The sequence below is a fragment of the Malaya genurostris genome, chromosome 2 (assembly GCF_030247185.1).
Source record: "Malaya genurostris strain Urasoe2022 chromosome 2, Malgen_1.1, whole genome shotgun sequence".
In the NCBI taxonomy this organism is placed as follows: Eukaryota; Metazoa; Arthropoda; class Insecta; order Diptera; family Culicidae; genus Malaya; species Malaya genurostris.
In genome coordinates this window covers 155,996,715-156,024,632 of record NC_080571.1, presented here as the reverse complement: position 1 = coordinate 156,024,632, position 27,918 = coordinate 155,996,715, and the positions used below count along the sequence as shown (strand labels likewise).

Genomic DNA, 27,918 nt, shown 5'->3' with positions numbered 1-27,918 from the left:
AAGCGAAACTAGCTGTGCAGACGACACAAAACACATCTGCTCGCAGTGGCGATAGAATCCAAACTGATTCAATTTTTGTTAAGAGATTTCCTTTTATGTGATTTCGTTTGTAGCTTTTTCACTAATGGGCGGTCCTAACGGCTATAAAAATAGCCGCATATAGAATTTTAATGTCGATTATTTCATTTCGGATTTGCATAATTTATTGAAAGAAAATATCAATATGCTGTAGGGATTCGTTTCTAGCATTCAGAAGAACCAAATTGAGGAACTCACTACGATATTCACCACTTTTCGGAACATTTTTCTTGAACGATTTGTTGTACAGCAGCAGCTATTTTCTTCTCTTCATTAGAACGCGTTCTGATTGGCTGGTGTTGACATGGGTCAAATGAGATAGGTTTTTCAATAGTGTACTATTGAAATACCTCAATGCTTTTGCTATACACGTTTAAGTTGAAAAATTTCGATTCTATTGGTAGTTAGATTATATAAATCCTTCCACAGATCACTGAGCTATGAGCTTTCAAAATACGAGAAAGGCAAACGCGCCTTATGAATTATCCTCTTTGATACTCGTTTATACCAAACATTTCAGAAAAGTTTAATTTTGAACTATTTGAGATTATGTCACACAACTGAAAATTTTATCATAATATTGTGATCATATTTCCGATGGCATGTAGCAAAAAATATGTTGATTCGTTAGATACAACAAGAGATATTCACGATCAAAAACTTATCACTCTCTCAGAGGGTAAATTTTGAAAAGGCACCCCATAGTAAAGTAAGTCGTATTTACGACAAAAAATGTACATGTCTTTTGATTATGCAGGAATGGTAGTTGAGCAAAAATTGTAGCTGGTATCACTAGCAATCGAATGATGTATAAAAATATATATAGGTAATCGCTTTGAATTTCGAGATATTTACGATAATTGTAAAAAGTCTCATCTTTTCTTAGGTCATCTATCTACAGTTTTCATTATAATTTTGGGTAGACAACCCTATTTTAAGTTTTTTTGCAGTGCGTTTTATTTGTGGAAGTAGTACCTTTCCAATGGTGAACAAATTTTGAAGATCCGTTGACTAACAACAATGTTATGACTCGGTAAAGTTGAAATTTTCAATATTTTCTATGCTACGTTTATGCCAAAGGAAGGAAAATTGGAAAGCAGATAGGGTATATTGGGCGCGTGAAAAAAACTTGGAACGGTAAAATCAAATTTTCATTGGTTTTCCTTTACCAATCGTCTGCTACAAAGTTTTGGAATCAATCTACGAACTTCACAAAATTCGAGGGTTTAAAATTTTTTGAGATTCGTTGATAAACAGCTGAGCTAATGACAGCTCAAAGTTACCGTTCCAACTTTTTTTGGGGCTTGGTATTTGGAGTGTTAATGTATTCCTTGTCCAAATGTCAACAGTAATTAAGTAATTTTTTAGTTAGTCTGTATCATTGTGGATCCCTTAAAAGGAAATCATTTCCACTGGGATTCCGCTATATATTTTAATAATGTTTAATTGCACATCATGAAAATACAAACATCTCAGGGTTTTTTTTACCTTTTTTATATATTTTAAAATAGGTATAGAATTCGCTCAAACTTTAGAAAAATTTGCCGGTGCCAGGAGGGCCGAGTGTCAATACCAATCGATTCAGCACGACGAACTGAGCAAATGTCTGTGTGTGTGTGTGTGTGTGTGTGTGTGTGTGTGTGTGTGTGTGTGTGTGTGTGTGTGTGTGTGTGTGTGTCTGTATGTGTGTTGTCAACAAAGAGGTCGAGATCTCAGAGATGGCTGAACCGATTTTTATCAAACTAGTCGCAAATGAAAGTTTTCCCCGTCACCCTGAACACTATTGAATGATTTTGAGATCGGATGTTTACTTTTTGAGTTATACGAAGTTTTATGTCAAATATCTGTCACTATTGACCTTGAAAACAGAATATGTTTTCAGACTTAGATTTCGCACGGTAATATCTATCCAACAAACCATATATTGTTAAAATCCGTCAATTTTTACCGGAGATTGTGATATTTTTGTTTTCCAGTAGTAGGAAGGAGTTTTGCGCGCTGTATGAAAAAGCAATGCTTGAGAGCAACGTGAAACACGTTTTTTTTAAACTGTAACATACAATTGTTTCTAAGTACCGAAAAGACAGCATCTCTTTTCATGACTTTTTGCCTCGGACCATTTTAGCATGGTTCATTTTTGACTACATAATCATTCGAATATGACATGTAAACCAGATGATGGCAGCATTTTCAAGTTGAAAGTTATTCCATAATTGTATTTATTTAAACTACTTAAAGCAAAAAATGTTGGAAGAACATAACACCCTTATACCATTCGATTCAGTTCGTCGAGATCAGCAAATGCGTGTGTGACAAATAATTTCACTCAATTTTCTCGAAGATGACTCAACCGTTTTCTACAAACTCAGATTCATATGAAAAGTCGTATGCTCCCAAACAAGGTTCCTGAATTACATTTGGATTTGACTTCTGGTTCCTGAACTACTGGATGATATGTGAAATAAATTTAAAATAATGTAATTCATTTTTCTCGTAGATTACCCACTAAGATTCAAATGAAAGGTCTTAAGATCCTATAACACATTTTGCTTTTAGTCAGATCCAACTTTTCTATCCCAAAAATTTTATTCGCACTACGATTTCTTGAAGATGTCTACATTGATTTTCAAACATTTTGAATCAAATGTAAACAATACAGCTGCTCAGGTGAATTTAAGTGACTTCCGCTACACCGATTTTCGAATTCCGGTTACAGTATTAAATCATTTCTCACTGATCAATCGTTTTCTCAAATCAGGCCAAATCGAATTTCAAAAATAAAAACTCAAATTAAGGATCCCATACAAAATTAATGAATTTTATCCAAAGATGAGTTCCGAATCTGGAATTACAGGTTGAGTTTTTGAAATTCAAACCAATTAAGATGATGACAGCTAGACTCAAAACTATTGCAATTTATTCCTCATATTAATTTATGGGAATACAAATATTTGTGGGTTATGCTGGTTGCTGAATACCGGCTCTGGAAGTACCGTAAATATTGGCGAAAAACTCTAAAGTGGAACTTACTTCAACATCTTATGGAATGTTCAATCGATTGTCAAACGCTTAGAATAAATTTCGTTCCGATTTACGATTGAAGTCTCAAATTGCCGCTTAAAACGACGGTCATTAAAACATTGTCATGAATACTAAAACACCGATGAATATTCATGCAAAAAACACATGCGGATTGATGGAAAAGGTATCATCTCACTGCTAGTTGGATTAAGCACGTTTTTATAGTTTTCATTGTGACCTTCAGTTTACTTTTGAAAATGAAGAAGATGGAAAACTCAAATACCTCGACATGATGTTGTTCAGCAACAACGATCACATCGAACGGATATGGTTACCCAAACAATCTAATGGGAGTTATCTAGACATCGAGTCCGAAAGTTTTTATTAACACAAATGCAACACTGCAATTGCACTAATAGATCGAGCTATTAAACTGTCCGACTGTAAGAACCATAAGCCATAAGAACAGCCAAAATTTTTTTACAAATAAACCATTACCCTAAATGGTTTGTTTGCAAACACTACTACAGCTATCCTCAAAGGGGGAAAGTTAGACAATCCTCACTCACACTTGTTATCAGCTTTTTACAAAATGGGGAGCAATTGGCGTCACTTTACCACTGCGAAAGCACTTCTCTGCACGTTCTGTTGTGCTTTTCTTGTCTTATAATTATAAAAAGGCCTATAAGTGCCGCACTATAGAGGCCGACAATTTGCTGGATGGAAGGGCACTATTTACCGTAGGGATTCCACTAAACTTGAGACTTTTCGATCTAAAGGCTGTATACGCCTTGTTTGGTATACTCGATACGCTTAACGGAGATTATAGAGAAACCAACCGATCAGCGTGATTGCTCGATAAGAACTAAAGTCTTAAAAAAAGACATAGTGCGAATTGTACTTTTCCATCCGAAAACATCTGCACTATCCGAAAGTGCATTTAGAAATGCAACTTGATATTTGTGGATAGGGTACTGAATGTAGTATTCCTTGATCAAACTGCAAGTCCACAACTCTAAAAAGATGCAATAATACAGTTAGTGTGTATTCTCCTATCTCACATCTCGCTCTCTACTCCAGAATGTGTACATGTGAAACATATTTTCATCGTTGCGTTGAAACCATGATGAACGAAATTAAGAAGCGCTGTCACGTCTTCCTGCTGGCTGCCAGATTAAGTGCATTTATTCATTCATTTTGTTAAAGGGGCTGGATTATTTCGGGTCTCTGCAAGTTTGAGTTGGATCTTGAACGTAATTCGGAACGATAGTTAAATTTAATTCTGTTTTTAAAGTGAAATGTGAAATTCTAAGAATAATTAGTTGTTATAAATTTAATTTCGAAAACTTAAGTGTTTTTAGTTTTTCGAAAATCGGTCTAGTTTTTGAATAATTGATCGAAAACGCTACGCGCGCATTCCGCTACATTTCACCTTAAGGGGGGGGGGGAAGAGGATTGCAAGGGTCTTTTCTAGAATTATCGTGCAACAAAATAAATTCAAATGTTTTGCATGAAAAAAGCATCATTCGAACAACATTTTGTAACTTTTTCGTAGAAAAATATTGAGAAATAAGTCGGTGAAGAGGTATTTTCGAGAACGCTTCTTAAAAATCAAAATCAGAAGTGAACAAATCAAAGCAGCATAGCTAGAGTAGAAGTTTTTCTAGACCCCAACGTTTCTGTCCGATTTTTTTTAATTTATTGAATTGTTGACACGGACTTCCAAACCTGCTTTCGAAGAAAACGCGTTTAAAGGTTTTTGTCTATAAAATAATTTTTTTTAAAATTTGTACGTTTATTTGTCATTTTCATGAAAAAATGTATAATAAAAATCATCGTTAATATTTGATAAAACCACGATTTGAAGATTGAAATTCAAATTATCTAGATATACCCTATCATCTACAGTATTCTGGATGGATGTGACGTAGCACGTTAACAGTTTAAGTATCTTTGTTCTAATTGTTTTTTGTACTCCTTCTAGCGCGGGCCTTTGCAAATCATTTTCCGCGATGTGTTGTCCGTTAGTCACTGCTAGTAACTTTTGTTGAAACAGTGCGTAAGCGTCTTCAACTCTACGGCAGCCGAAATATTGGTGCTGTATTGTTTCGACTGGTTCAGTGCAGTGAATACAGTTTTCTCCATCCGTACGTCCCATGATGTGCTGTAGGCGTCTATTCTGGAACTTTTGATTTACCTACATGTACAGGGAGCTGCGCTGTGTAGATAGTAGCTCACGCAATGAAATGTTTCTCCATATTCGTTTTCAATTATCGTGTGGGTTAGCATTTTCTATTCAGGCACGGTCAGTACGCTCAATCAATTGACGCTGAATTAGATCGGTGGAGAGATAATAGCGGATTTGGAAGGGAAGGAATTGAATGTGGTCAATGAACAGTTTAAGGCAGGGAAAGTTTATTAGAGATATTGTTCTGCGAGTATTGATTTGGTTGATGCAGGAGGAGTAAAATGGAATGGATTCGAGCTCTTGAAGAAGACGATTTACTAGCAAAGCCTTACATTTTATCGCCGGAAGTTGCAGTTTTAGTCCACCCTCTTCAATTTTGCGAGCTAATTGTTGCATCGGTATAGTCGCACTTGATCCACGGAAAAGGTACGAACGCATGGTAGCTGTCAACATAGCCACGTGTGCTGTTGTTGGAAGAACATTTGAAGACATGTACAATATTTTGATGAAATAAAAGTGTTTAGTAATGAAACTTTTTGATGCATGACTAAGCTGCGCAGTGAGTGCATCCATACATTTCGAGCGAAGTTCGTCACGATGCTATCCCAATTGAGTGATACCATTTGCCGTAGTGAATTAGTAAATGTCACACCAAGAACTTTGATGCTACTTTCCGTGCGAACCCATGGTACTGTTATTGGATTCATCGTCACACCAACGTCGATCACTATTGTTTTGGCTTCATTTAGACGGGCGCCTGCCACACACTCAAATTGTCTAAATGAAGCTCGCATTTCATCCAGCTGGTCTGCATTCCTGACAATGACGCTGATGTCGTATGCGTATGCGACGATTAGGTTTATTCCGCACACTTGTTCTAGTTTCTGCAGTAATGGATTTAATTGTATCGTGTATAGTAGCATCGCAAGAGGGTCACCTTGCCGCACCGAGCGCTGAATGGGAAAGAGCGAGGAGAGGTGTCCATTTATTAGTAGCCTGGATGAAGAAGCTGAAGCAATATGAGCAAGTAGCTCAACTAGAGATGTATTGAAACCCAGCGCACCCATGGTACGAAACAGATAATCATGGTTTACTCTATCAAACGCATGATCGAGATCAAATGACACTAATTTGCCACTTTGTTTGTTGGCAATCAATTGCGCGATTTTATCTTTCAGGGCCAATGTACGCACGTGCCGTATCACCCGCACCGCGTTTCTTGATTAATACAATCACTCCGTCGACGAACTGAGCTGGAAAGTTAGAGTTGATGGTTTCGTGCATTATATCGAATGTGCGCAGGTAAAATTCTTTTGGTAAACCGTCTGGGTCTGGTGATTTTCTGGATACGCTAGTACGAATTGCAGCCAAAATTTCGGCTGTCGTGATTTCATTCATGCTAGCTTCGTTCATGGCATCCTGTTCGCGCATGACTCTGTCGCAGTGGAATGTGTCGTTGTTTCCTACTTCCTCGGTTTGGCTATGTGCGTACAGGTCAGTGAAATATTGGGCCATGTGGTTTTGGATGGCGCACAGTGGTTCGAATCAATAAAAACGTGGACATAAATCAGTAGCTGCCAAACCGTTCTTTTGATGCATGTAGTTGCTTTGAAGAAATTATTTACAAATATATACCGCGTAATTTGATCCTATCATTAATTGCTCATGGCCTACTTTGACAAAAAGTGTAACCATAACTTTTTTTTCTGAAGAGATAGAAACTTTTTTTCTTCTACAAAGTTTTAGAACTATTAAAAATAATTTACTTTGTCGAATATACCAAAAGTCTAGGTCGCACCGTTTCGGATATACGAAGCTTTTTTATGGCAACCCCCTTAAAATCAGTTTTTTATTCATAAATTTTTTCGAGTTATTATGTTATGCATACTTTGTTTGGAATAATTTTAGAATTTATGAAATCGCATATTTTTGTTGAAGATAGTGAATAGGTTTGTTCTTTCCTGGCAAAGTTATGCAACATTTTACCTTTTTTTTACCTAGGATAAAACCTTGCACTAAACCGAAATATGCAACTTTATGCAGCTGATTTTTATAAAATTTGTAGGAAAAGATGTGCCCAATATCATAAAAAAAATCTAAGTGGAACTCGTTGGAACTTTTTTTTAGGTCTTTTCAAAGTTAGTTTTAATTACTGAATTATGGCAACCCCCTTAAAACTAGTTTTCTAGTCATGACTTGTTTCGTGTTATTGTTTTATGCATACTTCGTTTGGAATAATTGTAGAAAATATAAAATCCTATAATTTTGTAGAAGGTAATGCATAGGTTTATTCTTTTCTGGAAAAGTTATACATCATTTTACCTATTTTTACCTAGAAAACCTTGTACCGAAGCGAAATATGCAACTCAATGCAGCAAACTTTAATAATACTTATAGGAGAACATGTACCTTATCCAATTTATTTTCCAATGAGAATATCTTGAGTACTCTTCGTGTGACTCATTTTCACTATGGCCATGCTGAAACCATGAATGGTTAAGAAACAAAGGGCGCCACGCGTCTGCTATTTCTGCAACTCACTTTTGCAGTGAGCATCGCCCGATCAACATCTCGTCTAAAAAATCGTGTTGCTTCGCGATAACTCAATTTATTTACACGTTCAAACATGAAATCTCTTCGTAAAGGTTTGTACTTTAACAATACTTTATCATATTTTGTCTAGAAAACATTTTTCCAATTTTTAAATATGTGTTGAAGTTTTGATAATTTTTCGGATTTTCAATAATCAAAACTAAATTTGAAAAGGCTTAAAATTGCATCTAGTTCCACTTAGATTTATTCTAATATTGTCAATTGTAAAAAGTAACAAAATAAAAATCGCAACAATTTGCTTAAGCTGCGCGTGCAAGCATGAACTTGTTTATGCGTGTTTACGCGCGTCCAGACTGGTAGTCGGAAATAGGATAGAAATATCTTTCATATATTTGCATTCGTGCATAGCATGTATAGTAATAATCCATGGGGTATTTCACACAAAGCCTTTTTTCAACAGCCTGTAAAATATAACTGATTTCGAATATTTATTACAAACCTATCAAAACTGGAAAGAAATTGTCACTGGAAGCAATTGATATGCTAGAACTTACAACAGAACAAGAAATTAGCGATACGGAAAACTCGGACGATAGCGTGACTGATACTGATTGATCGAATGCAATGCGACTAAGTGACATATTGTAAAAATTGGGAAAAGTTACTCATTTAAATGCTAACTTTGTAGTAGATACTTAGGTAATAGAGATAAATTCTACGTAGGTAAATCCAAAAAAACTGTTTTTAAAATAAAGCGAATATCTCAAAAAATATTTTTTTTTACATTATTCATAGCAAAAATACTTGAGATGTTTTTTTATTTGAAATGAGACAGAAAAAAAATTTTTCGTCAAAAACAAAATTATTTTTTTTTCGAAATCGGTACTACCCCCTTAACAAAAATTAAGGTGCTACTTTCAAAAGAAGCGTTATATAATTTTATAAAACTTCTTCGAAGACACGTTAGCTCTTAAAAATCAGTGAAAGTCTGTACAGACTTGTGACCGTCTTTTTCCAGTTTTGGACCACTGTGCGCCCTCTGTTTCTTAACCATTCATTGTTTCAGCATGGCCGTAGTGAAAATGAGTCACACGAATATTACTCAAGAAATTTTCATTGGAAAAAAAATTGATAAGGTACATGTTCTCCCATAAGTATTATGAAAGTTTGCTGCATTAAGTTGCATATTTCGCTTCGGCACAAGGTTTTCTAGGTAAGAAGTAAAATTATGCATAAATTTTCCAGAAAAGAATAAACTTATGCATTAGCTTCTACAAAATTATGAAATTTCATATTTTCTACAATTATTCCAAACGAAGTATGAATAAAAATATAACACGAAACAAGTTATGACTAGAAAACTAGTTTTAAGGGGGTTGCCATAATTCAAACTTTGAAAAGACTTTTTTTTATGATATTGGGCACATCTTTTCCTACAAATTTTGTAAAAATCAGCTGCATAAAGTTGCATATTTCGCTTCGATGCAAGGTTTTATCCTAGGTAAAAAAAGGTAAAATGTTGCATAACTTTGCCAGGAAAGAACAAACCTATGCACTATCTTCAACAAAAATATGCGATTTTATAAATTTATTCCAAACAAAGTATGCATATCAAAATAATTCGAAAGAATTTATGAATAAAAAACTGATTTTAAGGGGGTTGCCATAAAAACGCTTTGTATATCCGAAACGGTGCGACCTAGACTTTTGGTATATTTGACAAAGTAAATTATTTTTAATAGTTCTAAAACTTTGTAGAAGAAAAAAAGTTTCTATCTCTTCAGAAAAAAAAGTTATGGTTACATTTTTTGTCAAAGTAGGCCATGAGCAATTAATGATAGGATCAAATTACGCGGTATATATTTGTAAATAATTTCTTCAAAGCAACTATATGCATTAAAAGAACGGTTTGGCAGCTACTGATTTATGTCCACGTTTTTATTGATTCGAACCACTGTGTGGCGATGGCGTTTTCGATTACTTCATCTCTCTCATTCCGAAGGTGTTTGATGATTGTTTTCCGTTTCATTCGCTCTCCCAGTTGATAATTCGAAAGCGGTTCTCCTGCGATGTACGATTCGTTGCTACGCACAAACATTTCAGAGAATCTTCTTTGATGCAGAAGCATCTCCGATTCAGTCGGTGTTGAACAGTCGTTCGCACCGCACGCATATAGCTCTTGGCTCCTGGAAATTTTTTCTGGCTACCTAGAGTTTCATCGATTCGAAGCTTCAGTCTTTTTCAAGGCTACCTGAATCACTAACAGTCTTTTTAAAGACTAACAATTAGTCAGCCTTTCTCAAGGCTATACAAAGAGTGATATTAGAGTGACTAAGTGATACAAAGAGTGATATTAGAGTGACTAAGTGATACAAAGAGTGATATTAGAGTGGCTAAGAAATTAATCAGCCTTTTTTAAGGTTAGCTATTCAAAGAACTATTATTCAAACTTCAAAATTCCATTCATTTCAAAACTGCCTGCATCCAACCGGAAAGGCAACAAGCCTAAAGCTAAAAATAATTCAATACGGAATAAATCACAATCCGTTATTCAACATTTTTCTAATAACATTCACGATCTTATAAAATCTGAATGTAAAAATAAAAGACAACGGACGGATTTCCCTTCCGTTGATCCTATGCCGTCTAACAATATTTACGAGATTCTTCCTGAATCCGATTGTAGCGACATAGAAGAAAATTCTTCAAAAATTCCCAAATTGGATGCTTGTCGTTCTGGGACGAAACAACAATCTATGCCACCAGTGACGGTGATGATTTCCGACTTCAAAGCATTCCGTACTGAGCTTTCTACTTTTCTCCCGGAAGTTCAAATTGCAATGGAAATCATAAATCCAATTATTTGAAATGTCCTGTCAGGGGAAAAATTTTAAACGCTCGTTCGCTTAGACAACAAGTCAAATCAACGACCTTAAATTTACAGAACATACCTGAAAATCAAAAAACCGTTACAAATGCCACGCCTAATTCTTCTAAGGCACCTATTTCTTCGAATTTAAAACAGAAAATAGGTACGCCTGCCAATTCGTCTTCTTACGAAAACAATTTATTGACAGGTAGATCGACCTCGTCATCATCTTCTTCTAATGTCAGTTATGCTGGTATATTAGGTAGAAATCTACCACCTATTTCTTCTAATGTAAATAATCAAAACACAGGACCGCCTTGCAGTTCATCTTCTAACGAAAACAATTTATTAATAGGTAGACCGGCCAAATCATCTTCTTCTAATGGCACTCTACCTACAAATATTCCTTCAATGCCATTCGCTTCTTTAAATGAAGTCGATTTAGGCGATATAACTGAAAATAAAATGATCTACCTACAAGATCAACTTTTTCAAATGATCATCCAAATGAATTCGACTTCATCACTTTTTGAAGCATTTCAAATAGGATGGAAATTTGCAAATAATATAATAATGAATTTAAAAATTAACAGTGATGTTAAATAATTATTTGAATATTTTAAATTGGAATGCTCGATCTTTGAAATCGAGTGAAGATGAATTTTATAATTTTCTCAAAGTTCACAAAATTCATATTGCCATTGTGACAGAAACTTTTCTTAAACCAAATGTCAAATTGAAAAGCAATCCACATTATGTGGCTCATCGATTTGACAGGTTTACTGGAATGGGTGGTGGAGTTGCCATTTTTGTCCAACGGCAAATTAAACATCGAATTTTACCTTCTTTCAATACTAAAGTTATTGAAAGCTTGGGAATCGAAGTTGAAACCGTTCATGGAATTTATTTCATCGCTGGAGCATATTTGCCATTCCAATGCACCGGCGAACAATTAAATTTCTTTAAAGGCGATTTGCAAAAACTCACAAGATATCGACCGAAATTTTTCGTAATAGGGGATTTAAATGCTAAGCATGTCCAGTGGAATTGTAGGCAAAATAACAGTAATGGTAAAATACTTCATAATCAATTCTCAGCTGGTTACTTCACAGTTTTTCATCCCAGTAATCCTACTTGTTTCTCTTCCGTGAAAAACCCGTCTACAATTGATCTGGTTCTAACGGATCAAAGTCACATTTGTAGTGAACCGATTACACATGCTGACTTTGACTCAGATAATCTTCCTGTAACATTCAGACTTTCCAACGAAGCTATAATTAATCCTATTACTTCTATATTCAACTATCATAGATCATGATAGGATCATGAAACTATTTTAGAAAATTCTGCGGACATCGACACAGCAATTGATAATTTGAATCATTACATTATCGAAGCAAGAAATCTTTCAGTTCCCAAAGCTCCAACTAAATTAAATTCTCCTATCATCGATGACAATCTTCAACTGCTCATTCGGTTGAAGAATGTTCGTCGACGACAATATCAACGTTCTTGTGATCCTGCTATGAAAAACATAGTTAAGGATTTACAAAAAGATATTAAGCATAGATTTACTCTTTTGCGAAATGAAAATTTTGCTAAAGGAGTTGAACAAATCAAACCATATTCTAAACCTCTCTGGAAACTTTCTAAGGTTCTTAAGAAACCTCAGAAACCAATTCCTGCTCTCAAGGAAGGAAATCAAATACTTCTTACAAATGGCGAAAAAGCTCAAAAACTTGCTCAGAGTGTACACAATTTTAATTTGAACGTTGTGAGTCCTATTGAAAATGAAGTCTCACTGAAATATGAGCATATTTCAACCCAAGTGTTATCACACGATGACATTATTGAGACGAATTTTGACGAAATTAAATCAATTATTAGGAAACTCAACAACATGAAGGCTCCTGGTAATGATGGAATTTTTAATATTCTTATTAAAAATCTTCCCGATGTTGCCTTGAGACTCCTGGTTAAAATTTTCAACAAGTGTTTTTTATTAACTTACTTCCCAAAAAGATGGAAAAACTCTAAAGTAATTCCTATCCTGAAACCTGATAAAAATCCAGCAGAAACATCAAGTTATCGACCAATTAGCTTACTTTATTCTATCAATAAACTTCTTGAAAAAAGTATCTTGTTGAGAATGATGTCTCATATAAATGAGAATTCAATTTTTTTACCAGAGCAGTTTGGTTTTCGTCATGAACATTCAACTACTCATCAACTTGTCAGAGTAACGAACATGATAAAAGCAAATAAATCTTCTGGGTTATCGACTGGAGTTGCTTTTCTAGGCATAGAAAAAGCATAATCACATTCTCAAATTGAATGGCTTGGAATTGGCATGGTCTGATCAAGCTAAATTCTTAGGTTTAACGTATGACAAAAAACTCACTTTCAAGGATCACATTGAAGGAATCCAGGCAAAGTGTAATAAATATATTAAATGTTTATATCCTCTTATAAACAGAAATTCTAAGCTCTGTCTAAAAAACAAATTGTTAATTTATAAACAAATTTTCAGACCAGCCACGCTATATGCAGTACCAATTTGGTCAAGTTGTTGTTCCACCAGGAACGCTTCAAAGGATTCAGAATAAAATTCTGAAAATGATTTTTAAGCGTCCTCCCTGGTTTAGTACAAATGAGTTACACAGACTCACAAATATAGAACCATTAGATGTAATGTCACATAATATCATAAGCAAATTCCGACAAAAATCGATGCAATCTTCAATTGAATCGATTCGCTCTCTGTATTAATTAGTAAGTAAGTATATAAGTTCCTTTACCCCATTACACAATACAAGTAGGTTTAGAATTTTCCCTACACAAAAATATCAGAATTGCGGAAGCAAATAATGTCCTCATGGTAATAACCAAATCATATATATATATATATATATATATATATATATATATATATATATATATATATATATATATATATATATATATATATATATATATATATATATATATATATATATATATATATATATATATATATATATATATATATATATATATATATATATATATATATATATATATATATATATATATATATATATATATATATATATATATATATATATATATATATATATATATATATATATATATATATAATAGGGCTGAAAAGTCACCACTTATGGCTGAACACCTAATTTAAATCTTAATAATTTAATTTTAACTCATATTCCAATAAACAGTTATTTAAAAAAAAATAAAAAAAAGAAGCATCTCCGATTTCAGTCGGGTAATAGTGGTGAGCGTGGTTCGGTTGTTTTGGTAGTTGTCGACCGCCTGCCGTAGTAAACCGTAGAGACGTTGTTGCTCACAATAGAAACGGTCAAAGGCAGACGATGAAACGTATTGTTAACCGTCCGTCCTGCATGCATTGGGAAGAAGATGAAACGTATCGTCAACCGTCGTCTCACCGCCTTTTTAGAAAACAACCAATTGCTAGACACGCGACAGTTTGCCATGCGGATGTTTTTAAATGTTGTAAATAATGCTTTCGCATGCTGTTGCAGGCACAAAAGTCTGCAATGGCAAAGAACGCAAAGGTTTGAGCTACCTTGGTAGGTCGTTGCTCCAGTCATAAATGATGTCGTAAATGTTACATAAGAATAGAAATTATGTAAATGATAGTTTCGTTAGAATGATTGTAAATGATTGAAGCCCTTAACGCTCAAGGGAAATATGTTTCCCTTCTATAAAAATCGTTATAGTTATTCTTCAATTACTATTAAATCGATGTTTTTTCACTGAATGTTAAAGAAAACTTAATTCCAAGGCGACAAATGTGTTTCTGAACGAATAAGTAAAAAGAACTATCAATCTTTATTGCACTAAAAAGATTGTGCAAAATGACGTATAGAAAATAGAACACATGATAAGTGTGTTATGTGCAACGTCCACAAGTACATGAAATCGTTTCATAGAATGCCATAACTAACTATTTATTCTACCATTCTGATAATTAAAGCAATTAAAGCAATGAATTAAATTACGATACATCAAACCTAACTCTTCTTTTATTTATTTCTAACAATCATAGGGAAAAATATTTCCCATGAAATTATAGGGAACTTATGCACCCTGCTATGTTTTCCTGGTGATATTCTCCTAATTTACACACCCAATAGCTAAGATTTTGTCTTGTACTGACATATTTCGTCCATCACATCTTATGGTCGTGAAAGGGTTAAAAGGCACGTGTTAAGCATGTGTACTTTCTAAGATATGGCGGAGTAATGTTATTACTACAAAACAGAGTCGAGCAGTGGATTGCTTGTCGATAAGGGTAGTGCATCTCTAGGTTTTTCCGCTAGAAATCTAGGTATAGTGACAATGCAATGGAATGGACCAGTGAAAAATTGTAGTTTTCTCTAAACACCTGTGAACATCTCCTCGATGTTACCATGTTTCCGATTTACCATAAATACGTCTAATGTTATTTTGCAGATGGCCCGCTATCCTCGACTTCGAGATGAAACGGAGCGCATTATTACTACTCACATAAGGCAATGTGAGCAACGGGCAAAAGAACAGCTGCTGTTGATGATTGACTATGAGCTGGCTTATATGAATACAAATCATGAAGACTTCATTGGATTTGCAAAGTAAGTATTTCGATGATAGTGTACTATTTGGGTTTTACAAGATTGCAGAATTACAAGTATTACTCATGTACCACCCTTTAAATGGACATATATTCAAAATTTCATGGCGATTGCTCAATAGTTTCGCTTTGTAAAAATTCCACCAGAAGAACCAATCTTTGCCTATGTTGCATACATTTTTCGTATAACCAATCAATTTATCCGTCTTCAGTGCGAACTTCTTGGATAACTCACACCCATCTCTAATAACGTTGAACTGTTCACCGCGAAGGGTGAAAATGAATAAGCAATACTTGTGGAGAACCCGAATCTACAAACACACTCTTCTCAATTGATTTACATCGTGCATGTTCATTTTATACATTCTTTCGGCATTCATTTATTCACTTCAGGAATTGGTTTGAATAGTCATACAGCCAAGATCATTGGATGCCATTCTTCGCAAATGCATTCGTCATCTAATAAATTCATAGAATCTTGAAGGGTAGCAGCAATGTACAGTGCGGAAAAATGAACCAAGAACGCAAAGGTTTTTTTTTGGGACGTAATACTGTCAGCTTTTTTTCGTTCTAAAATGGTCTGGAAAAACGATTCCGCGTATTTAGAAGGACTGTACAAAACGCTATCATGTTCATTTTATCCCAAGTTCTCTTTTTGTATTCAATTTATTCAAGTACTTGCAGAAGGCTGGAAAGGGCGTGTATGATGTGAAAAACAAATCGATTGCATATCGTTTTAATGACTACAGGAAATTCGTTAAACCATTTCAGCCTTGTTTTCTTGTCATAATATTCAAACGAAATTTGATCTATAATCCAGAAGCAGATCCAATTCAAACTATCTATATTAGTCCATATTACATAGAAAATTTCAGCGATCCAAGTACATATAATGGGAATGACAGTACAGGATTTAAAGGGCTAACCCGTTTTACTTCAATTTATTTTACAAATTATATCTTTAGTTGATCTTTTTTTCGCATTCAGAAAGGAGGTTGGCTGCGGTTAACTCAAATCGATTAATATAACGTAGAAAAGCCTGTTTAGCGATTAAAGTTGAACTGTTTCAGTTTGCACTAAAGATTTCAATTTAAACTGCTCTGCACTGACGAATCTAAGACGAAACGTAATAAAATGTAAAATCGGTTATAAGATAACCCCTAAATACCTGAATCGGCCAGTAGACGCCGAAAACAACGTTTTCGTTCAGCACGTTAGTAAAAACGTAGCACTTCGGTGCCAAATAAAAATTTCTTTGCAGTAGCATTAACTTTACGTCTTCTTAGCGGTTCAGATTGAACGCTTCAAGTTTGCACTAAGCAGCTCAATTTGAACTGCTGTAATAAAAACAACCTTTCTTGATTATGGTTTTCTATAGAGTGGAAAAATGAATATTCAATTATTTTTATTTCGTTACTTAAGGTACTGTAAGGCATTAATCGCATAGTCAGCACTAACACGCCGAATGTAATTCAAGGATCACATGACTTGAACGTAGTCACAGTATAATGGAATGTTGTTTATGTAGTTCATCGACACCTGCTATATGCTGATGTCGGATTGGTGACTGCAATCGGTATACAGAAAATCGGTGCGATGTGTGATGCGCATGTCACACCATCTAGCTAGGGGAAAAAATGATTGAATTGTATTAAATCATTTTTGTTTGACTTCCAATACCTCTCAGAATAAAATTTCGTGGCTGCTTAACTTTCATCTTTACATTCAAGTTCTTTCTTTGGAAAGGATTATTTTACACGGTGGAATCATTTTGACAATTTGTATTTAGGACCAGCATAAACTGGGTCCAACTTTCGTCTTCTCTCTCTTTTTAACCAAACTTCGTCTTCTATCTTAATACTTATCGGGTTTGAACATGATTGATGATTATGTGTTCTTGTTTTTTTCGCTTTTTCCAACAGTATTTTTGCATTACTTGATGCTAGTTGCAATTTGTATTTCAACGCATATAAATAAAATTCATGGTTATAAATCATAGAATTATAAATAATTATTATAAATACTTTCAAAACATTTGGAAATTGACTTGAATATTTACGGATTTTTCAAATTTCGATTTCCAAAGACTAATTGTCGTATTAAATATATGATAGTTAAACCATACGTCACAATCATCGTGTCCTTCATTGATAAAACTTCTAAGATATTCGTTGAGACAACGATGGTTACGTTCGAGGCTTCCTTTCGCACTGGTATGCTGTTGAAAACTTTTGATGTATTGATAACTGTGAAGTGGGCTGCGGTGTTGATCATAGATCTTCTAGGAGACCGGCATTTCATACTTTTGTGTGGATTTTCGCAAGGGACTTATACTGTGCTGAGGTTTTGAAATGTGCCGCTCACAGAGATTTTCTTGATTGGTCATTTTACAGACATTGGAGTAGGTCGCAGGCACCATGGATCGTCCATCTCTATCCTCGAGGTGCTGAATTACAACCCGGATATCACTTTCGCAGCCCACTTTCTAACACCGCGCGTTCCTGGAGTTCGGGAAAGTTGGGCGTTCAACGAAGAGCCTGAACATTGTATATGGTGGAAGATGGTGGTTGAAATGATATGAGCATGAGTTGTTTCTATGTGTTCATTTTTTGGGTTCACCTTTGACTTTGGATATGACCAGTTGATGCTCTCCAGGTTCTTATGAAATGGTTTGTAGTTTTTGTGTTGAGATTTCTGATGAGGTCCGTAGCAGAGACCATTCTGGTTAAGTAGTGGTTGCCGGACGTGCCAAGCGCTGCCAGTGTCTGGTCGTTGTAGAGTTTCTCTATTGCTTGAATAGTAGGGTGAAGGGAGTTGCCAGCTTTCAGAACGATGAGGACTGACAGAGAATCAGATATTATTATTGTAGAAGTGTCAGGAGGATTGCTGCGGATTCGACCGAGAAAACTGAGCAGGTTGAATGTAGCCTAAAGTTGTGGTTTGATGTTACGCTGTGGATACTAGCTCCACTAGCTTGTTCGTTCAGTTTGGATCTGTCGGTGAATATTTGATGATGGCATGGATAGTTCGATTAGTCGGTGGAAGAAGGTTTGGACTATGATTGATTGTACTCCTGCCCGGAGGGTGGGAATTAGACTAGTGTCAATACGGTTGGGCGGGGGTGGCTTTGTGAACCATTCACGACGGCGCACTTGGTGTAACTTAGCGCGGAGTTTTGGCTGTTTTGTTACTCTAGTCTCTGGTAAAGGTAAGTAATGCCTGGTAGTTGCCTATTGTTTCTTGTATAAAGCCAAGTGCTCTCTTGTAAATGGTGATATCAGCGTGCCATTGAAAGTGTAATATTCCGGTTTCCACGCAGGCAGCGAACAGCTGGGTACTTGGTAACAGGTTGTTTTCCAGACGGATTGAGCAGTTGTAGAGTGTCCTTAGCATTACGTCCCGGTTCAGACACGTGATGCCATAGAATATTCGGCTGTTGATTAAGTTCCATCTAAGTTGGCTGCAACTTATTGTTTTGATGAGCCGTAGTTGACTTTCACAGTCCCTAGTGATGTTCTTGAAGAGATCTTTGAAGGTGAGTTTTTTATCGATCGTGATTTTAAGTATTTTGGGAAAGCGTTTGAAGGGTACATTGATGCTGTTTGCATATGATAGGCCTTGTACAGAGTATAGTACATGCTGGAGTTCCTGGCCTGCGGTAGGTAGGTTGAACTGTTGTCCGGTGACAGGGGAAACGTTGTTTGTTCTAATTTGGCTTTGTTGGTTAGGAAGGGCGGGTGTAGAGAACTGTTGGCTGATAGTGAGGCGAAGTAGTTGCCCATATAGTTGCCATTTTGATAGGGTTTGTCGTGATGGCGCCGTTGGTATTGTGAGCGATGCCGGTGTGACGACGTTTACCAGCGGCTTCGTGCATTATTAGATCGAGCTCTTCGACATTGTACTCCCGTTCGAAATTTAAGTGGATTGGATACGAGAGGTGCGTATTCGGGCCAGTTAGCTCGTTCGGTGATCCATCGTGGTCTATGGGTCGATTTGGGTGGGCGCTGGTTGTGTGAGATGGTGATGGAAAAATGGTTATTGTTGGCTATGCCGTCAAGGACCTTCCAAGAGCATAGTCTGGCGATTGAGAAATGTTATGGAAATGTCAATTGCTGATGCTGAATTCCCACGAATGAACGTGGTTTTCTCGTCTTTTAGTGTTACTGTGTTGTGGTCTTCGATAACTTCAATTATTTGGTGCCCTTGCCAGTTGCTGTCGCGTGATCCCCATCTCCATATCTCTCATAGTGGGTGTTTAAGTACCCAAGAATTGGAAAGGAACCGTGGATTCGTTCGATAAGCTTGCGAAGTTTGTGTTGAGTTGGGGATGTTTTGTGACAGGTACATCGAAACCACCGTTATTTTAGTAGAGTATGTGATCTGTGGTGGTGGATGGGATGCCATTCAGAATTCCTATTCCTGTTTGGTAGGTGTTTTTTTCGGTCTCAATTTCCCGGAAGTAATTATGACCAAGCCATGCAGTGGGATTTCACCTAACGATTTTCTCAACCCGTTAATGCTCCATTGTAAAACAAGCGGTTTTATGTTATTTGTACGGTGAATCTTGCATTGTTATAGGTTTTCCTTTTATTGTATCATTACATCGCTTTCGGGAGATTGATACATTCCTTGGTTTTCTTCTTCCTCTTCGGGAGGAGAAGGGGTGTTTTATTCATCGTTTGAACTCTGTTTTATCGCTAGTGAAGACTGGGTCGGTGGGTTGACTTGGTGTTTTTGTTCAACTTGCTGATGGGGGTAATCCTGGATATCAGTACTTCGTAACTGACTGCGGGTTTGTTTTGGTAAGATGAGGAGGGTTCGTTTCTGTGTTGTGCTTATGTTCCCTATTATTATCTACTCAAGTTGTTCGTGTTTTTCTTAAGTATTTCCATTTTGGTGAGGACCTGGACGTTAATTCGTTGGCATTCTTGTAGTTAGAGTATTAGTTTTTTCATTTCAGTTTCACTATTGACTATTTGTGTCATTCTTGTACGAAATTGAGTTCTGAGTTCAGTTATGTCATTTTCCAGTTTATTTGTTTTTTTCGCGTCATTCGGTATTCTCGCTGCTCGTAGTGCATATGTTTGTTGTTTCAGAATGTGTAGCTTTCTGGCTTCAACGTAGGTCAATTTTCTGTCGATCTTTGTTTAGACTATGTTTTCTTCGGCTATGTAGAATTGGCATTTTCTGGATCGGGATGGGTGATTCTCTTAACCATTTATGCATTTGCTGCTATTTCTGCAAGGGTTAATGCGGGAAAGTTCGTGCTATTCACTGCAGTTCAGGCATGTTTCCTTCTTATTACATGTCTTGCTGCCATAGCCAATTGTCCACATCGGTAGCTTTGTAGAGGTGCAGGGTAGTATTGCCTAACAACGACACTAATTAGTTCTATGTAAATTTTTTTGGTAGCTTGGTTCCGTTAAATGATAATATTGAATATCCTTCGTACTTCGGTTACATTTTGGCTTTTTAGTTCTTTTTAGTTCTTTTAGCATTTTTTAGGTGAATTGTATCGACGTCGTAGGGATTTTGTTGATGGTCGGTTAACCTAGCTGTTCTAGCTAACCTCTAGTTTTTACATAATAGGTGGAAGGAGTCAGTATGTGGGATATGTTAATTGCTTTTAGGAATTTTTAGGTACGTGTAGGTTTAAGGATCTATGATTTGAGTGATGATAAGGAGGATGTCGTGAGAATGCATCTCGTTAGGATGGTTTAAGATTGTTCTGGTGCGATTTGTGGCTTGGGCATTACTTTGAGTGATTGAATTTAATTTTGGGTTTGATTTCGATTTAAGCGATAATTAATTGAAATTGGTCTGCTAAATAACCCTTCTTTGGTTGAATTATGTTACGATGTGAAAGAACTGAATCCTGAACGGCATTAATGTATATTACAAAATTATTTTAATTTTATATGGTAACCGAATTTTACAGCTTACATTGGCAATAATTTTTTGTTTTCTCTTTTGTGTTTTTTTTTTGTTTGTGAAATTTTATTTTTCCTCATTATATGTGTTATAGGGTATGTCCGTTTTTGTGTACTTTCGATCGATGTTGTTGTCTTCAATTTCACAATTTGTATCTAAAATTTATTATTTATTATAGTATATGGTCCAATGTAAAATGGATCGAGTTTCTTCTTGTTTTTATTTTTAAAATATACTATTCATCCTGTTTTTTTTTCCTGGAGTGGACTTATTTGGTTATTTGGGGTTTCGCATCTGAAGTTTTTGCTTTCTCTTAGTCTTTGTTTTGCTATTGCGTTGGATTGTTCTAGTTTGTATCATAATGATAAAAATTGTACATGGGTGTAATTATGTTTGGATAATTTTTTTGGTGGTAATCTGGCTTTTTCCGAATACTAATTCATATGGCGTAAATTGATGTTCTGAGTTTGATGTCGGAATTCAATTCTAAAAATGTTCCATATATTAGGATGAATTTTTCTACTAGATTTTTTGCTGTAGTGTTTGCTTCTTTGGTTTGTATGGGTATTATCACAATGTATTTTGTTAGTTCACATTGTATGGTTATTGCGCAATGATTCTTATTATTCGACTTATCCATCACTCTATACCCGCCCCTCAAATATTAGATAGTTATTTTCTATTGTTTTTCTTAGTTTAGGTAGCGTTCGTGTTTCGGTCGGATTTCTAGATTTGTAGATAACGATCGTTTGTCACTTTATCGTTTGTCGTTGATAGGTCGTTTTTGTCGTTTGTCACTTTGTTATTATTGTCAGTATTACTGTCAGTGTTATTGTTATTAATATTGATATTACTATTACTATTATTAATATTATTACTTAATTTTCTATACATGGACCACCTTGTGCTAACAGTAAATACGTTTATGGCTTTCAACTCATCAGAGATTTTAATAATTCTGGACAAGGCATCTGCCGTAGCATTGCTTTTTCCATTAATATATTCAATATGAAAAACCAAATTCTTCTAAGTCTAGTCGCATTCTTGTGAGCTTAGAAGTAGGACTATTCATACTAAATATAAATACTAACGGTTTGTGGTTGTTCTGACCGTACCCAACGTATTCCTGTTAGATCCTTTAAAATTGTTAAATTGTTCTTTTCACCTGGGGTAAGGGTTTTACTAGCGAAAGTTATTGGTAAGTCGTTTCCGTCTTTTATCTGGGATAAGACTGTTCCTCACCCTACGTCTGATGCATCGGTTGTGAGTATAAAAGGTTTAGTAAGTCGGGGTATTGTACTATTTTTTTTAATCAATAATATAATATAATATTAAGGCACACTGCTTAAGCTCTAAGATACCAAGGGTATTTACTAATCTTAATCATCGTCTAACTTAAAACTAGAGTAGTATCATTATGTAATGTAGTATCGGGGTCGCGGATTCTCGAGAATCCAGCTTTCAGCTGGCGATCAGTAGTGGCCGGCGAATTGAATTTAGGATGAGATGATTCCAGATGGCGATGGCAATTTTCTATGTTGGCCGCATCCTTCGGTCCGTGTGGGTCCGCGGAAAACACCCCCAGGCTACGAAGGCCCGGCGGGTGGCCCGCATGCTGGTTTTCGACTGGAGCGGTCTTCCGTGGACGATGATGGTGATGTTACGGAAGAGAATGAAAAAAAAAGTATATATTGTGGGAAACGTGGTAAAAAGGGGGTGTGGGAACAAAATGTTTGAAAACGACAGAGATCTAATTAGTTGAGATGGTGAAGAAACAGGGAAGGGGGAACGAAAAAGTTAGTGACAAAAAAAGATCTTGTTAATTCCAATGAAGATGGTGAACAGGGACGGGGATCGAGAGAATCTGGCGGATTTTAGTGTCGAACCTGTAGGTGGAGATTATATTTTCTGAGCGAGGAATAACACATTACACTTGTATATTAATGTGTTTAAGGTACTGGTATATGAGAAGCATATATGAACTACCCCGACTCGCCAACACATCCCGAACCGGCACCTCAGGCGGTCTACCTCGGGCCCTGAGGGATTCCAGTAGCTTCGACCTGGCGTCGCGATACACTACGCACGACCACACGACATGCTCGATGTCCTGATAACCATCGCCACAGGTGCAGAGCCCGTTCTCCACGATCCCGATACACCGGAGATGTGCGTTGAATGTATAGTGATTTGACATGAGCCGTGACATAACGCGAATGAAATCACGACTCACGTTCATCCCCTTGAATCAAGGTTTCGTCGATACCTTAGGGATAATGGAGTGTAGCCATCGTCCCAGTTCGTCATTCGTCCATGAAGTTTGCCAACTTTCGAGAGTTTTCTGACGAGAAATACTGAAAAATTCATTGAAGCAGATTGGTCGTTCATAAATATCACCTTCCTATGCGCCCCCTTTAGCCAATGAGTCTTCCTTTTCATTGCCCGGAATGGAATAATGCGAAGGTACCCAGACTAACGATATTGAATAAGACCGTTCAGATAAAGTTCTCAAATTTTCCCGCATTTTCCCCAGGAAATATCTATAAACCGACGCCAGTAACCGCGTTCCTTGGCTCTAATCAAGTTCCCACCACTCTTTGTCCCACCACGGATTGGGAGGACAGATGTTAGTTTTTCCGCCGGGTACACGTTTCGTCTGAGCTTGAATCGCAGTATCGAGAATCAAGCCAGCCAAAAACGTGTACTCTTCCTCCGGAGGAAGTTGTTGAGTTCTTTCAAGTTTCTCAGATATCGAGGTCGCATAGCTATTCCAATCAATATTTCGTGTGAGGTCATACGAAACATTGATTGTCTTCGATGATTTTGAGCCGCTGGTGATTGATATTACGATCGGTAGATGATCACTACCGTGGGGATCAGGAATTACCACGTGCAATCCAACCGTAGCGATGTTGAGCAAAGGGATAAATCCAGCGCACTTGGTCTTGCTGGTGGTGCAGGAATCCGTGTCATTTCTCCCGTATTCAAGATTGTCATATTGAAGTTGCCGCAAATATCATGGATCATAGCTGATCTGTTATCGTCGTGAAGATAGCCCCATCCCGTACCGTGTGAGTTTAAGTCTCCTAAGATCAACGTCGGTGCGGGAAGGAGCTCTATGATATCACTGAGCCGCCGATGCCCAACCAAGGCTCTAGGGGGAATGTAGATGGAAGCAATACAAAGGTCCTTACCTTTGATTGTAACATGACATGCGACAACTTCAATACCTGGTATCGAGGGAAGGTTAATTCGATAAAAAGAATAACACTTCTTGATCCCTAGAAGTACTCCTCCATAGGGATCATCTCGACCGAGGCGAATAATGTTAAAATTGTGGAAGTTTAAGGATATTTCAGAAGTTAGCCAAGTTTCACACAATGCAAATGCGTCACATTTCAGATTATTTACTAGAAATTTAAAAGAATCTATTTTTGGGATGATACTTCTGCAATTCCACTGTAAAACTGTGATTAGATCCGTAACCTCGGTGGAGCCATCGAAGGATACAATCGTTGAGAGAAGGGGTCAATTTGCAGTCAACTGCTTCAAATATTTTTTTACTGTTGGCATGAAAGCAATTAAAATGCTTCTAAGAGGGTCTGAAATATTGAAAGTTGTAAAAATCCAGTCCACAACATCAGAGAACTTGATAAGTCCAGCACCTAGTTGGTTCTCTGGTAGATTTTCTGGGACGCTTGGGGTTTTTGTAGTCCCGGGAAGTCGTGGGAATTCCATCTCGGAATTGAGTTTTCCGAGACCAGGAGCTTTTTGCTTCGGTGTTGTGTCCCGATTCCCGTTAGCTGTAACTTTCTAAGACCTTCGGAAGACACCTTCGAACCCTTACTAGGTAGCTTATGAGAGGATTTATTTATTCTTTTCCTACAGCTATGAGGGACCGCCGAAGATGGACCTTCCAAAGGGTCGTCGGAATCGCTCTCGTCAGTTGACAAGCAGGCATATGGGTTCGTTGTCTGTTAAGGAGTGGTGGCACTTTTAAGCTTTTCTGCGAAGAAACGCTTGGAGTGCTCCTTTAGGGAACGCTTCATTCGATCACCTCGCAGTTTGTAAGCGGGACAATCAGAGAGGTCATGCGGACCTTCCTTACAGTAGAGACACTTTTCAGCATCCTTACCGCAAGAGCCGTCCGCATGAGCTTCCCCACAGTTAGCACAACGTGGCTTATTGCTGCAATGGGTAGCTGTATGCCCCAGTTGTTTGCAATTAGTACAATTCATTACTCGGGGTACGAATAGGCGAACAGGCAAACGAACCCGGTCCAAGAAAATGTAGTTGGGCAAAGCAGAGCCGGCGAAGGTCACACGATAAGAGTCTGATTGGGGATAGGACTTTGTTCCATCCCCGGCGATCGATACTGAATGCAATCGCTTGCAATCCAGTATCTTGACATTCTTAAGTGAGGGATCCTTAAAACAGCCCACCCCGTACTTAAGAACGTCCTCGCAAGTCAAACTCGAATCGGTGACCACACCGTCGATTTCGATTTCGCGAGCAGGCACGTAAACGCGGTACTCCAGCGTAAAAGGATCCTTTTGAACAAGCTCATTAGCCTGTTTTGAGCTCCTTAACAGGACCCTGAGCTTGTCTGGACATATCCTATTAATACTTTTGATGGTATTATTTCGCGATGTCAGGTCCCGCGATATTTTTAAAATATTTAATTTTTTTCTTTCGATTTGGTCCGAAAATAGACCTCATAAGGCCCGGCCGGTAGTGCGAGCCCATCCGGATAGCTCTTTATGCGAGACTTTTTACAGTCAAGGGAAGTCTCCATTTGATCATCGGGAACGGGGGGGTCAGGATTTAAATTAGACATAGCGGAACTACTTCCACGCAGAAATAAATGAAACGGGGAGAAATAGAACGGTCGAATGCAGGAAGGAAATAAAACTAAATAATAATACTTAACTTAAATCCAACGGGGGCCACGAAGGCCCAGCCCTCGTCGATCGGCGTATCGCCGCTTCGATGGTGTGCAAAAAACCTCCGAGAGGAAAAAGCACACTATTTTGTAATCCGCACAGTGATATCACATACACCGCTGGACCTGTTATGATCGATCAAACAATCACCGGCTAACGGTACTGTTTCGATCGTCCGCTCACAACAATGCACTGCTTCAGTATATAATGTGCATAAAACCTCTCACAGGAAAAAGCACTATTGTCTATTACACAATAGCGATCTAGTTTTGATCGTCCGGTCACTTTATCACACACGGCACTGGTTTTCAACGCTTTCGCAGTAAACACAAATCACGTCCGTTCACTCGGAAGGTTGAAACGGCAATGGGGTATTGTAGTAGTTGGGTGACAAATTTACGGTAGTAATTGCAGAAAACTACAAATCGTTTAGTGTTGTCACTATATTGGGTAATTGTTGATGCTGTCGTACCTTGAACTGTCTGGTAGTATCCCGTTGTCGGTGATTTTAAGTCCTAGGTATGTCACTTCAGTATGGAAAAATTTGCATTTAGTAGAGTTTAACTTCAAATTGTATTTTCTCATTCTGTCAAAAACTTTTGTCAAGTTTGGTAGGTGATATTGGGTGTAGCATCCAGCAACTACTATATTGTCGATGTAGACATATGCATGTTCTGGTGTTAAGCCAGTCATTGCAATCGTCATCATTCTCTGCAAACTGCTTGAACCTATGAATGGGTAGTGACCGCCTTGTGTTGAAAAGGCAGTAAATTTGTGGGAATTGTTGTCTAAAGATATCTAGTGAAAACCAGCCATTAAGGTGAAATGTAGCGTCATAAAATGCGCGCAAAATTTTATCCGCTTCAGTTGAACGAACCGTCGCACAAAGCGTACCAAGAAAAACGGCCACATAGAAACAAGAACTTTTTTCAATGATTGAGCGCAGTGGGTTTATCTCTCGTTATATTGGCTTGTAAAAAAGACGGGACGTAATGGATTTTAGAATTCTTCACACTTTGAATATATGCTGATTCAATCATCATTGTTAGTGATTACTCTTACACTAGAGCTATAAATCATGAGTAATTATGAATGATTAACATGAGGTTATATGTATATGTATTGACTAACTTGCTAACCATGTATATGCCTGAGTTTAGTAGCAAGCATCGATTCTCCTTCAAAAGAACGGTTGAAGACAAGAGAACATTCAAGTATTTTCGATACCTTTGCCAGTCGTTCACCAGGCCCTTCCCGCCGATGAGATAGAATTTACGTAAAAGTATTCACCATTAACTTTTTTTCGGAAGCGATTTTCGGAATTGTATAGCATTATGAGTCTAGAAATGTCTGTTTCAACGATAACGAACCGAAGACCAAACAGCCTCTGGCCTCCGGTGCCAGAAATCATCAATAGTTTAATAATTTCTTAGATTACATTATTGGAATACATTCCAATTATTACTAATAGTTCATCATACCATGCAGTTAAAATTATTTAGTGAATCTTTTCTCAAGCACATATTTGGGGCACGGAATTGAATATAAAGTTATTTCGTAGTTCCTTATTATTCAATCGATTTTGAAAGCAAAATCAAGCGTTGATTCATTGTATTCATAATAATTGAAAAACCAATGAATTCCAAAAAGTTTTCCATGCTGACTGGCTCGAAGCTGGCCCTCAATGTTTATCACATTG

The 27,918-nt window shown here is 36.9% G+C and overlaps 1 protein-coding gene across 4 annotated transcripts in view; it reads left to right on the top strand.

Moving 5' to 3' along the window:
* The window catches only part of LOC131429748 (dynamin), a 1,035,717-nt gene that overhangs the window by 352,999 nt on the left and 654,800 nt on the right, over window positions 1-27,918 (top strand). For all 4 annotated transcript variants that reach the window (XM_058594080.1, XM_058594078.1, XM_058594079.1 and 1 more), the window contains exon 6: window positions 15,189-15,346. In XM_058594080.1, the coding sequence (XP_058450063.1) occupies window positions 15,189-15,346 (158 nt within the window). The remainder of the gene's footprint in view (window positions 1-15,188; window positions 15,347-27,918) is intronic.